At 45.3% G+C, this 13,205-nt stretch overlaps 2 protein-coding genes across 4 annotated transcripts in view; one reads left to right on the top strand and one right to left on the bottom strand.

Moving 5' to 3' along the window:
* ANKRD13A (ankyrin repeat domain 13A) overlaps positions 1-11,544 on the top strand; it is a 12,042-nt gene extending 498 nt beyond the window's left edge. The window contains exons 2-16 of one of the 3 annotated variants that reach the window (XM_042828937.1): positions 158-236; positions 2,269-2,401; positions 2,532-2,656; positions 3,063-3,108; positions 3,744-3,887; positions 4,324-4,519; positions 5,084-5,150; positions 5,855-5,936; positions 6,418-6,476; positions 7,067-7,203; positions 7,591-7,748; positions 8,209-8,322; positions 8,675-8,826; positions 9,041-9,105; positions 9,631-11,544. In XM_042828937.1, the coding sequence (XP_042684871.1) occupies positions 2,567-2,656; positions 3,063-3,108; positions 3,744-3,887; positions 4,324-4,519; positions 5,084-5,150; positions 5,855-5,936; positions 6,418-6,476; positions 7,067-7,203; positions 7,591-7,748; positions 8,209-8,322; positions 8,675-8,826; positions 9,041-9,105; positions 9,631-9,829 (1,509 nt within the window). In that variant the 5' untranslated portion in view covers positions 158-236; positions 2,269-2,401; positions 2,532-2,566 and the 3' untranslated portion in view covers positions 9,830-11,544. Of the gene's footprint in view, positions 1-128; positions 237-258; positions 344-2,268; positions 2,402-2,531; positions 2,657-3,062; positions 3,109-3,743; positions 3,888-4,323; positions 4,520-5,083; positions 5,151-5,854; positions 5,937-6,417; positions 6,477-7,066; positions 7,204-7,590; positions 7,749-8,208; positions 8,323-8,674; positions 8,827-9,040; positions 9,106-9,630 lie in introns of those variants that run through there. The other 2 variants (XM_042828936.1, XM_042828938.1) reach the window with 2 other exon arrangements.
* A 572-nt stretch (positions 11,545-12,116) lies between these two features.
* CUNH12orf76 (chromosome unknown C12orf76 homolog) lies at positions 12,117-13,197 on the bottom strand. Its single transcript, XM_042829091.1, has 2 exons — positions 13,104-13,197; positions 12,117-13,020 (listed from the first exon to the last, which is right to left on the bottom strand). Exons 1-2 carry the CDS (start codon positions 13,195-13,197, stop codon positions 12,935-12,937), a joined length of 180 nt encoding a protein of 59 aa, XP_042685025.1. The 3' UTR covers positions 12,117-12,934.
* Positions 13,198-13,205: the final 8 nt, after the last annotated feature.

The following is a 13,205-nucleotide window of genomic DNA, read 5'->3' as shown; positions in this document are numbered from 1 at the left end:
CCCCCCCCCCCCCCCCCCCCCCCCCCCCCCCCCCCCCCCCCCCCCCCCCCCCCCCCCCCCCCCCCCCCCCCCCCGCCCCCCCCCCCCGCCCGGGGAGGGCAGGCTGCCTGCTTCCCCCGCTCCTGCAGGTGTGTGGCATGATGAGTTCCCCCGGCAGGGCCAGCAGTGCGTTCCCCCTGCACCTCCTGGTGTGGAACAATGAGTATCGGAGGCTGGATGAAGAGCTGCAAGAACAGGTAACTGCTACCCTGCTGGGCAGAGAGAGCCTCGGCTGCGCCCTGAGTCCGTGCCAGGCTGGTGGGACTGTTCTCCTTCTGCATCTATTTGTGGGTTTGGGAGTGAGGTAAGAAGGTATAGGGATGTGATGGACTTCCATTGTTTTTCTGTGTAAATAAGCAGCAAGCACAGCTTAGCTTAATGGAAAATCAGAGTGCAGCAGAGCTGTTGCTGCTGGAGATGAGGGCAGGCTGTGGCTTGCTGAGGACCAGCAGTGCTTAGAGGCAGTGGCTTTATACTGGCTGGAGTGTTCTCAGCATCTCACTTTAAAAAAAAAAAAAAATAGACTCATTGTTTCATGCTGTAGAGTAGAAAAATACAAAGCTGTTCCCTCTTTGGGATGGCTGAGGGAGAAATAGTAATGACGTAAGGAATTAACAGTCTGAAATGCTGCAGCAGAGCTCAGGCTGAAGTATCCTTTGTGCTGAGGCACTGTGCAAAGGCTCAGGTGCACACTGGGGTGGGGGGGGAAATCATCTGGGAGCAGAACACACTCATTGCATTCTGCCTGGCTCCACAAGGACATGATCCCAAGTTGGGCTTTGCCACTCCTGACTGGTGATTGCCACCTGCAGTTCTAACAGTGCTCCACAACTTACTAATGCTTGCTGAGAGCATGCACCTCTCCTGATTTTGAAGGAGAATCTTTGGAATGCAGTTAGCTTTCATCTAATTCACTTAACCTTAATCCTTAACGTCTTTAACCTTGCTGGCACACTGCTTCAGTTTATTTCTATTGCAGTCACGTTTTGATGTGAGGACGTTTGTAATCGGATAAGGATCCTTGTGCTGCTTGTCTTTGTGAGACTGGGGCTAAGTGAGCATCCACACCTGTGGGTGCTCCTCATTGTGAGGCAACGAGCAGCCTTTTGAGATGGGACATGTTCATCTCTTACTTTATCTGCTTTTACATATTATTTTTTTCCCTTCTGAAGTATTCCAAAGATCTGTTTCCTCCTGCTTCCTTGGGATAAGCTTCTTGCTGGCATAGAGGCACGTGAAGGAATCAAAAGGCACTTTGCCAGCTGCACTGGGTATGGCAAGGAGGGGTGGAACCCCTAACTAATGGCTTACTGGTTAGCAGAGGTCCTTCCCACGCTAGAGCAATTAGCATTGGAGTGGTAGGGAGTGGAGAGGCAGATGCATTGGTATTCCAGAACAGAATTGAGAAAAGAATGCTTTAAAATGAAGCTTCCCCCATTGTGTGTGATCTTTCAAACTTGATGCTGTCAGATAACCGCGTTAACTTGCATAATAACTTTCCTGTTCTGCTATTGACTTTCCCCTTTTCCTTTAGTTATAGATGCTCTTCTGTTTCAAATCTCTAAGCTAATAGTGAAAGATATGTAAGGTATGAGTATGTTGTGCTTGCATGTTTTGGATATTTTTGCTTGTGTAGTTTTTTATTTTTAGTGTCTTGTACGAAATGCATTCGCTCTTCATTGTGCTCTGTGTGTCAGTAAAATGGATGCCTCGTAACTTACCATTTGCTTCTGTGCTCTCAAAAAGTGCTACACAAGATTGGTGTTGAGTTGTTTTTGTTTCTTTTCCCCTCTTTTTCCCTTCCTGTTACGCTGTGCGTTGAGTCCTCCAGTGATCTCTCTTGAGCTGTTAACTGTGTGTGTTTCAGTGAACACAGAACTGTTTTTTCCTAGAAGGGACTGCTTCAGAGGGGGAGATACCACAGGAAGAGAAATGAGAAGCATCACTGGGAGCTCAGCTGTGTTTTACAGTGACACCAATTTGTAGGCCCCGTCCTGCTTCTCTTTTTATTTTACTTTGGGAAGTAAGATTGCAGTGTACTGAGGGCAGAAGGGCAGCGCAGCAGTGTTTGCAAATAGATTGACTACGTAGCATGAGCTGTGTGGGCATATGTAGGGAACATTAGCTCCTAGGTTATTCCCAACAAGCTTCATGTGAACTCAGTGCATTGTGGTTAACTGCATTTGCTAGAGCAACGTCAGCATTACTTATCTCTTGGATACTCAACAGGATGTTGATCAACGCGATCCCCGGGGCCGCACCTTGCTGCATCTTGCTGTTTCCTTGGGTTACATAGAATCTGCCAAAGTCCTCCTTCAGCACAAGGCAGATGTAACTAAAGAGAACGCACAGGGATGGACAGGTAAAGACCGCTTTAAAAACAGGAATGGTGTCTTAGTGCTTCTCAGTTGCAGGTGCTGCACTTTGATTCTGCACTGTGCGTTTTGCTCAGAAAGCAAACTGAAATCATCTTGTGCTTGGATTTCTTTCAGTTTTACATGAGGCCATCAGCACAGGAGATCCAGAGATGGTCCATATGATTCTGCAGCACAGAGACTATCAGCAGACCTCCAGGACGCTTGGAGGAGTCCCTGAATTACTCCAGAAGATTAATGAGGTGCTTATTTAGTTGACTCCAGACTGTAAGTCTGATTGCAGTTGTTCAGTTGAATAAACTGAAATGAGACAGATGAGAGTTCAGTTAATTTGAATTTGGGCAACTGAATTCTTTCCCTTCAATTCACATATTGCATAGGCCTGTGGGAGGTGGAGACTTTTTCCCTGACCTTTTGAAATCTGTAGTCGTGTTCAAAGGTGGCTGTTAAGGTGTTGCTGCTTCTGCAATAACATAAAGAAGAATAGCTCATTATAAAGTAACAGCAGACTGAAGTGTTACAGCTTGTTAGACTGAGGCTGTTTGTTTTTGAGTTTTCCTTTATCTAAAACATTCATGGGAAATGCTGTGCTGAATGTTAAATCAATACTGTTTTGTGAGGTATTCATAGGCTCTTTTTCTTTCCCAGACTCCTGACTTTTATGTGGAAATGAAATGGGAATTCACTAGCTGGGGTAAGAATCCTGATTGTTGGTGCTTCTAAGCAGTAGGCAGAAGGACTCACTCCCACCAATGTCACAAAAGCTCTGCAAAGGGAGAGACTTACTGGCACTGTTGTTCCCTGCTCCTCAGAATACTTACCATCACCTCTCAGAATAACCCTTTGTATTTCTGTACCACAATTGTTCTTTGTTTCCATTCTGTTTGTGGGGTGGTTTGTTTTTTTTTTACTGAGACTTTAACCACTGTCAGTCACTGAAGGCTTTTCCCAGAGTCTTGCCTGCCTATCTCTGGCTGTTGGTGACTGCACAGACTTCTTGGAGGTATCTGCTTTGCTTCTGCTTGACTTCTGGCTGACTTCATTTTCCAAGCAGCTATCTATCAGACTGAGATTGGTTTTAGCCCATTTCACATCTCAGTCTGAATTAATGTCTCATTCCTTTTCACATTAATCTTTAAATTAAAACGATGGGTTTTGTCCCTTAGCTGATCGCTCTGAAAGCTGAAGAGGGCTGTTGTCTTGTTTCCTGTGGGATAACGATCACAGTACTGAGTAATTCATGCATTACAAATAGCACTTCTACTTGAATTCAGTTTTCCCACCTGCTTAGTTTCTTGAATATTTTCTATTTCTGTGTTCCTTTTGTAGTTCCACTGGTTTCTCGGGTTTGTCCAAGTGATGTCTGTCGCATCTGGAAGAGTGGTGCCAAATTGAGAGTGGATATCACACTGCTGGGGTTTGAAAACATGAGCTGGGAGAGGGGAAGGCGCAGCCTGATCTTCAAGGGAGAAGGTATGCAGTGTCTTATCTGCAGTGCTGATTGCCAAATGCTGGATAAACCACAATGAGAAGAAACCCTATTTTTGCTCAGAAGATCCGTTGAGGCCGAGTGCTGAATTTTAAGCAAGTTTTGTGCACGTTTCCATGAATGTCTTGAAGGTGGGGTTTCGTATTTTTAACACAGCGGCTTCACTTCTTTGTTTGGTGTTAATCTGAGATCAGCATTTGATCAGAGGGCAAAAATTCCACTTCAAATTCTTACATGCTTTCCCCCTTTGATTCTCTTGCCTCCAAATAAAATGCGATTTTAAATGTAGTTGCAACTCTGAGTGCAAAATACAACAAACTGGCTTCCACCCCGACTTGATAGCAGCGTGTGTTGGGTTTTACACTGTGGAGCACTGCTGGTATGTTGTTTGCCTTTTAAAGTGAGGCCCTGTTCCAACAGATGCTGAAGGTTGGGCAGAACTAATTGAGATTAACCACGATGATAAGTTTGTTACCACGGAACGTTTTGAGATTTCCCAACACATGGAACGTTTGACACTGGGATCCATGACACCAAAAAGAAGAGAAGTGGAAAGGCGCCTTACGTCTCCGATTATCAACACGTGCCTTGATACAAAAAATATTGCTTTTGAAAGGTAAGGTACGAAATTTCTCTTACAAATCAACTCTGCAAGTGTCCTGATGGTCGTACCTTCCATGTGTGCATGCAGTTTCTTTATCCTGTATCCCCAGTGTTTCCTCAGAGCTTCCCAGGATTAGTCCCTGTGTGTTCAGTGAGCCATATTTACTACAGCATCTACACATCCAGAGACAAAGGCTTCCTAGACAGAAATACTAGCGCTGGTTCCCAAACTGCTGCGTGGGATTACTTTTGAAATCAAACTCAGCGTTGGGAGCTGGATGCTAGACTAAATAGCTTATTGTAGATTGCCTTCCTCCTCTGTGGCTCAAGTGTCCACATCTGAATCTAAAATCGTGGCTGAGCATGGACTTCTTCCATGAGCTGAAGAATGGGAGCAGCATGACTTTCTTAGTGCTGTCGTAGTGTGTGTGCATGAGGACACATTGACCTGTGCTTTTGTCTGAGGTCAATAAATAACTTATCAAATATCATTTGTTCAAAGTGTTTTGGGGAAGAAATGGACCACGTGTTGTGTAGGAATGCAACAGTTTAGATACTTGTGTTCACTTTTTGGCAGAACCACATCTGGATTCTGGGTTTGGAGGACTGAAAAAGCAGAAGGTGTGAATGGTTATGAAGCAAAGGTAAAGCCAGTTCTGTACAGCTAAGGGGTCTCACAGCTAACTGAAATGTTTTGTTTTGCCTTTATTTCTTGAATATTTTAGGTTCTAAGTTAGCTGTCGAGGGCTTTATTGTGTTACAGAACAGGGTAGTAGTGAGGATCTTCAAGGGTGCTGAACTTATGTGAGGAGCAGGTGGTGCCTGTGGCACATCCCCAGGAGCTGTGGGGGAGGAGGAGGATCAAAGCATTTCAAGAGAAGAAGGGAAAAAGATTGAGTGTAATTGTTAGAACTGCCTTTCAAAGAACAGAACTGAATTCATTCTTGTTGTAATTCCTTCGCTGTTGAAAGAGGAGGAAGCATGGGCACTCTCTAGTAACAGTACTGCAAGGAGACACAACTGATGGCAGCAAGAAACTGGTAGCAGAAATTCAAGTACCACTTTGGTTGGTTTGTGGTGTTTCTATTCTATCTGCTTGCCCAGCAGGTGGCTGTACAGCTTCAGCCTTTAGCAGGGAGCTGTCAGGAAAATGATACGTGGGGTTTCCATTATACCAAAGGGAATAGAAAATCCAAGTGCAGCATTTCCAGGTGATTGATGGTATGTTAAGGGTTAAGATCTTCGTCAGTGAAAAGCAGATCCATGTTGCTTTATTCTCTTAGGCTCTTTTAGAGGCAGTGTTAGTTTGGTAACCTGTGGTGATTCTTGTCCTTCTGCTCTTCTAAAGGTGTACATGGCAAACAATGTAAACATAGTCACAAAAATCAGAACGGAACACTTAACAGAAGAGGAAAAGAAAAGATATAAAGGTAGCTTTCTTATGGGATTGCTGAAATTAAATACAACCTTCTGGCTCTTTACTGCCTTCTTTTTAATGCAGTCATGCCTTTACTTTGTTTTGGCCAGTTCTAAAAGCTCATCTGGACTTTGTTTTCTTAAGCTTTCTGTTCATTTCTGGTCCCATGAGCCTTTCAATGATTGAACTGGAGTAAAAGATGGGTTGCTGGTGGCCTCACATGATACCTTGCCTTGCTCTGGGGTCACCAGGGGAGGCACTGTGAATAGTAGTGATCTGATGATAGAGACCTGGAAATCCTTGCCTCTGTTCTGGATCTTGAATCCATATTACTCTGTCACCTTTCGGTGCTGGGTTTGCCTGTTGAAGCTTACAGGGAGCATGGGCTTCCTCTTCACTGTGACTGGCTTACTGTACTCTGGGTCAGAAGCCTTGCTTGTTAGCTTGCTGTGTACAAGATTTTGCTGCTGAGTTGTTTTTCATGTTGTCTGAAGCTGACAGGAGCCCCTTGGAATCGTTTCTGGGTACAGTGGAGCATGAGTACGGCGCTCAGGTGAGTGTCTGACCCCACAGCAGGACCCTGTGGCACAGAGGTCTGTATTGATGGCTGTATGCACGCAGCATCTCTTCCTATTTCCTTAGCTCTGCAGCAACTCAGATAACGAGGTTTGAATTTTCCCTGGGGAGATCTTTATCTGTTCTAAACCCTCCAATGTTCCTGCATTAGTACTATGTGCTTCCTTTTTGAATGCTCCCATGAAAAAGACGTAGAATCCTATAGCAAAAAAGAGCTGGGATGTGAGCAGCAATGGTAAACCTGAGCAAGGTGTTCTGAGTAGCCTATGAATGATCTGGGAGCTGTGCTCACAGACCAGCAGGACCCTCAGGTGGGAGATGATGCTGATGTGGTATCAGAAACACTTAGCAACTCCGTATCAACACTGTGTCCTGTGGGTTTGTTTTTTCTTCTGAAATGGGTTGTTAGTGGCCCCCTATGGCTTTAGAAACCACCTTCAATCTGGACACATTTAAACACAGCAGATACGGATTTTCTAGCTGCTAGGAGAGATGATGAGCTCCTTCATAAGGGGTATGTACTGCTTGTTTTGTACTTCTGTGGTCTTTTTCTCTCTTGCTATGTAGAGTGCAGTGAAGACAACAGAGTATGCCACAAGTAACAACCCTACTGCTATTACTCCAGAGGAATACTTCGATCCAGAGTTTGATTTGAAGGGCAGGGATATAGGAAGACCCAAAGAAGTCACCATTCGAACGCAGAAGTGAGAAATAAAACTTGACTATTTCCAATTTGCCTCTTGTCTGTCCTCTAACCTCTGCAAACTGTATTTTACAAACATCCAGTACAGTTTCACTCTCCTTGCAGTGTTAATTAAAAGAGGCATCTAGAAGTAATCAGCTGTGAACTAAGTCTTAGTTCTAGTGCTGTAACTTCTCAAATACCTGACCCTTCCCTATTGCAAGGTGTCAGGAAACTCCTATGGTTTGTCTCTAGCCTGACCAAGAGTGTGCTTTGGATTCTCAAAGCTATTGCTCTTGGTGTGAAGCAGGTGGAAGCGTTATGTATTCTGCTTTTTCATTATGTATTTTGCTTTTTCACTTTCCAGAATTGTATACTCAGGATGCTTTTACACAACTTATCCTTTCAGATTTAAAGCGACCTTGTGGATGAGTGAAGAGTTTCCCTTGTCCCTTGTGGAGCAAGTAACTCCAATCATTGATCTGATGGCCAGAACTAGTGCTCATTTTGCCAGACTGAGGGATTTCATCACTCTGGAATTTCCACCAGGGTTTCCTGTCAAAATTGGTAATGTTTCACAATCTCTATTCTAGCGTCTTCATTCCATTCTTTGTATTCTTTTTTTTTGCATTCTTTGTAACCTTTTTGCAACATATGCTTACAAAAACCATTTCAGTTCTACCAGTCATCTTGCCACACAAGAACCAAGTCGTGTCTGCGAACGTGGGATCCAAATTCTCAGTGTAAAAGCATGATTTTAAAGATGGTGGAACTTAATAAGAATTAGCTGTTTCTGGCCCTTTCCTTGTGGTTTAAATGTATTTGGTTTGGCAGTTTTTTTAATAACCTCATGGGATGTAGAGGCAGAGTGACAAAGACTAAGGGCAAGGTCTTGGCAATCTGAGCTGCAGATCACTTAGTTGTTGTGGCATGCTGCTTATGGATTATATGAGATAATATGTGGCTGCAGTGTGAAAATGAATGACAGACTTCTTTCTGATACAGATTTTGTTGTGTTTTTTAATAGAAATTCCCTTATTTCATGTGTTGAACGCTCGAATTACATTTGAAAATGTCAACAGCTGCAGGACAGCTGAGAGAACATCATCACCAACGGGTGGAGGTGTGCAGGGGGATGCAGGTGAGGGGTGAAGAATGCAGTGATGGCATCTCTGTGTGTTTCTGTTTGTGGAGTGAGTAGAAGAGCTTTCACATCCATTGCAAATAACCCCAGAGAAGTCAGAGCTACTGGACTGTTTCTCTCTTCAATCCTTTTCCTTCCACTAATTTTTGGCATGGTTCAGCTACCTCACTTAAGGCTGTACTGCATTTTACTGCCATGCTTGTTTGCCAGAGCCTCTGGCTACATGCAGGCAGGTGGTTTATCTGCATTTTTGGAGTTAATCATGTATGAACATCCATTGGATTTCTTTCTATTAACAACTTGCACAAATATACCATGCCATGTTTTCAACTATATTTTCCTTCCATAGGTGCTAATTTTGAGGTTGACCAGTCAGTGTTTGAGATCCCCAAATCTTACCATGTCCAAGATGATGGCAGGAACATACATGTGCACGATGAAGATAACGAGATCATGCAGTTTGCTATTCAGCAGAGCCTGTTGGAATCCAGTGGAAATAAAGTAAGTGTGCTGTAATCTGTTCAGTGCAGGTCTGTCAGCTTTGACAAGAAATGTGCAGCAATAGCTGTATCTGTAAATTAAGCCATTATGTACGAAGTGCCACGTCGGATGGATTTTCCAAGAACCTCAGAGGAGGAAAATAGAGTAATTTATTTTGAAGAAGAAAGAAGAGTGAGGAGCACTGCCAATCTATGACATGTTCTTCCATTTCTAGGAAGTGGGGGCGCATTCCAATGGAGCAGTTGCATATTCACAGGACTTCAATATACAGTATCAGAGGTAACTAATTAATTTTCTGTCAAGTCATGCACAATAGACCAAAGAATGTCCAACAGCAGCATCAAGCTTTTTTTTCTGAAGACAGGCAGCAGATGCACAGAATTCAAGGTTGGTCTTGCTGTGCTGCTTCAGTCTTTCCTCTTTTTTTATTTAACAAGCCAGAGCTCCAGGCTGGGCCTCACTGATCTGTGTAGTCTGTGCCTTCAGCTCAGCTCCAGAACTGACCTGCACATGTCAGGTTTTTCTCCTGATTTTTTTCTCCTATTACACACAGCCTTTCTGTTCTGCCATTAAAGCTGGGAGTTTGGCCCCTCTGGGTTGGTGTATTCCTGAGGAGCCCTAGAACAAGTTTTACATATGCCTGTTAGTGCTGCTATCTTACACTGAGAGCTGCTTTCTGCCCTGTAAGGTTGTGATCCAGGTTTGCAGACTGAACCCAAGTTGCTAGGGTGGATCCTTGCAGGAAACATGAAATAAGCTCCATCTCCTCTCCTTCTCAACGTTCTGCCTTTCTGCTTTCTCCAGGGCACTGCAGGAGAGCTATCTAACGAGCACAGGTAACTCACAGAGCAGCAGCCCTAGCGAGCCTTCCAGCTTTGAGAAGGACTTGCAGCTTGCCATGGAGCTGTCTGTCCGGGAGCAGGAGGAGCGCGAGAGGCAGCGCCGTGAGGAGGAAGATGCAGAGCTGCAGCAAGTTCTACAGCTTTCTCTTGTGGAAAAATAACTCTTGATAATAAGGGTGACCAAATCTGTGCGAAGCTGGAGGCTTTCAGAGCTCTCAGGCTGGAGATCGCTCCTGGATTGCTGAAGTAAACATTTCACCTGCCTTCTTCATCGTCACTGTAATATCAGCTACAACAGCTGATGGTTTTTTAAATTGTCTTTTATTATTTGAGGGAGATTCAGTGACTGGGCATTCTGTGTTTAGCTGCCCAGCTGTGCAGCCTAAGCTGTGACATTCTTTTACCTGAACACATTTATTGAAGAGCAGGTGGAAGGCTTGCTTGGCACCAGGCCTGAGGGTTGCATTGAACTGTAAAAAACCTGATTTATGAGGAGTTCAGAAGGGAAACTTCATTACTTACCAAAGAAATACTCATCTGCATAGTCACTTGGGAATAATTCAAAGCCATTGTCTCTGTTCCTTCCAGTCCTTACGTGGATGGTATCTCTATGCATTCACATACGTACAGTAGTTTCCATGCTGACAGATGCTCTGTTAGTGTTGTTTATACATGATTATTTCTTCTCCAGTCACTGAGACTTTTATCATATGCTCCTGCTTACAAGGGATAATTTTATACTTGAACAGCTAATCCAAGCATGAGATTAAACTAGTGCTTTCTGAGATCAGACAAACCAAGCAGCCAGTACAATTTTAGCTCCTCAAGTGGGACCATCCTCCTAAAGTAGCACTTTCTGCAGTGATTCAACACCAGCTCGTTCCCATAGTCAGAGGGCAGCAAGGACGTAAGCAATAGATACAGGTGCTTCTTGAGATCACTGTGTGTGCATGCGTGTGGGTGCTGCTGAATTCAAACAGGAGAAAAGTCAGTTGAGATTTTAATGTGTACTTATTGCAAGGTGAGTTTTAATTCTGTCACCCGAAAGGGCAAATGCCTGTTGCTTTTTAAAATTCAAACGCTTATCCTTCATGTGAACACATACTTTTTTTATCTGAATCTTTTTATTGGCTTTTAAACCAAACCAAGATGACTGCCCTCCCTCAAATGCTATCGTTACAATTCAGAAATAGGTTTTAACAGCTTTCCTCAGGTCTTTCCTCCTACAGTACAGTTGTAGCTATTCTACTTGCACTCCTGTCAGTGTTTACAGTACTCGCCCTGTGACTCTCAAGTGCACTCCACATGTACACAAGGATGTACGCCCACAGGGAGGCCTTACAGCAGTTGAACATCAGCAGTATTGCTCAGTCCCTGCTCACAGTGCTGTGAGAACCTATGGTACGTATTGCTGTCATCTTGCTGCCTAACCCTGCACTTCTCGAGCAAACCAGGGCAGCTCTGTGCAACCAAACTCCAAAGTGACTCTGTGACTCCTTTCAAGTCATTATGACACGACCAGAGAGATGGGTGGTAGCTTAGAACTTCATTTTTAAACCAATAATCCATATTTCTTTAGGCAATTAAAATTCACTGTCTATTGTATCATGCTTAACCTTGCAGCTTGTAACCCTCCATAGCTTCCTGGTGGCTGCAGGAATGGGGAATGCAACTCTTTGCATGGGGGCAGAGGGGCTGTGTTGGAACTGCATCTTTCTTTGAAAAGAGGATTACTGTGACTTTCTGGGTTGCAGAAAAGGGAATAGGCCTTGCGTTCAGCTCTTGATGACATTATGGGTTAAAAGATAAAGTTGTGTTGGTTTTGTTTGTTTTGTTTTTCCTTCAGCGGAAATAAAGAGTGCTGTTACCTTTGTAAGACTGCTCTGTGACTTTGCTTTTTGCTAGTGAGCATCTCCAAGGTGAGAAGGAAAAAATAAAATGGGGATCAGTGAACTGTCCTCAGCAAATTAAAAGCAGGCTGGTGTTGAGGCTTCAGTGCTCTTGGTCGGTTCTGTATGCACCTTCTTGTGAGTAACAGATGGAAAAGAGCAGGAGTGAGTTGCACTGCTATGTTCATGTTAACACTGCTGTCCAAAAATTAAGCCTGTCAATTTTGGTTCCCTGAACAGCCTTTGAGGTTATGTGGGAAAGCAGAACCTCGGTCACCAAGAGCTGCATCTGCGTTCTGAACCTATGAGTAACTTCTGCATAGCAGCACCTAAAGGTCTGTAAGCTGTGGCTCCATTTCTGTGCTGTGTGGCAGTGAGACAAAGCAGGGGCTGTTGTGCTGTTGTTCTGGGGTTGGGTTATGTTCCATGGTAACTCACAATGCACTTCATTTGGAAATCCTTTTGCTCATTCTCCTCCCTTGTCCTGCAAGCAGTAAGCTCGCAGCTGGGATGTGGGACTGCTACAGCTGAACGTCCATGAATAAATAAAGGAGTCCTGCAGTGTTTACTTCTCTTTTATTCGTACAGAGAGACAGAGCAGGGGGCGAAGAATGAATGCAAACAATGCTGCTGCAGGCAGCTCAGCTCAGAGCTGCACCCACAAACAAGCACACAGCTATGGGCACAGTGTTACATGGAACAAAGGATGCAAAAATCAGCGAGCCAGAGCTCTGCAACTATGGAGAAGATCAGAAAGAAACATCCTGCTGTTAGCTTGCTCCCTCATGTGTGCTTCGTTGAGATTAGAAACGAGGTCTGTTCCAGGCCAGGCTCATTCACTGATGCGCAGAGCAGCAGCAAAGGGAGCCCCCAGCTCCAGGAGTTCTCCCTGCCCCTAACAGAGCAGGACCAGCTGGCTGCAGTGCTTGCAGAGCTGACCACCACCTTTACTCTGGAGGTACGGTTTTAAAAATCTAAAATAAATTACTACCCCTGACCCCTATGTTAAATACCAAAGTAATATTTATAAGCAAAAATCCAGTTACTACTCCCGGCAGTGCAAAACAACAACAAAAAAATAGCAGCATCCGTACGCACGTGTGACTTCAGTGTAAACCCTTGAATTTGTTACCAAAAGCTGCACGACGTGGATCCGGCTGTAGCTCCAACGCAGAGCTCCCAGAGGTGCTGGGGCTGGGACGCGGTCCTCGTCCGCGGCTGCTCCCCGTGGCTCCGGCGCTCAGCGCTGGGGCTGGGACCGCCATCACTGCAAAGCGGATGCGGTGATGCCGAGCGGAACCCACGCGGGGCGGCTCCGGGTGTCCGTGCGGGTCCGTGCGGGTGACGGCGATGTCCTCGAGCCGCGGGACGCGGCCACTACCGCCGGCGGACGGGTTTGTAGACGCAGACGGCCACGAGGACGATGGTGAGCAGCAGGGCGCTGAGGATGCTGCCCAGCAGCACTGCGAGGGAGGAGGCCGACAGATCAAGTCCCCGCCGCACGGCACAAAGCGAAGCCGTCCCCTCCCGCCCCCCCGCTCCTTACCCAGGTTCTGTTTCTGCAGCACGGCGTAGGACCGGCTGCGCTCCGCCGGGGTCAGTGCCGCCAGCACGGCCAGCGCCCAGCCCCGCAGCGACATCTCGGCTC

The sequence above is a fragment of the Centrocercus urophasianus genome, unplaced genomic scaffold, assembly GCF_019232065.1.
Source record: "Centrocercus urophasianus isolate 14NV4802_14NV808 unplaced genomic scaffold, USGS_Curo_1.0 seq_30, whole genome shotgun sequence".
NCBI classification, from domain to species: domain Eukaryota; kingdom Metazoa; phylum Chordata; class Aves; order Galliformes; family Phasianidae; genus Centrocercus; species Centrocercus urophasianus.
The sequence above is the reverse complement of the archived record's forward strand: the minus strand, read 5'-3'. Positions and strand labels throughout refer to the sequence as shown.

What these genes read in the sequence shown, in the direction of transcription:
- CUNH12orf76 (XM_042829091.1), bottom strand. Translation starts at nt 13,197, where the DNA reads ATGTCGCTGCGGGGCTGGGCGCTGGCCGTGCTGGCGGCACTGACCCCG. An exon ending in GCTGCAGAAACAGAACCTGG is followed by an intron (nt 13,021 to 13,103) that starts GTAAGGAGCGGG and finishes CCTCCCTCGCAG; the next exon opens with TGCTGCTGGGCAGCATCCTC.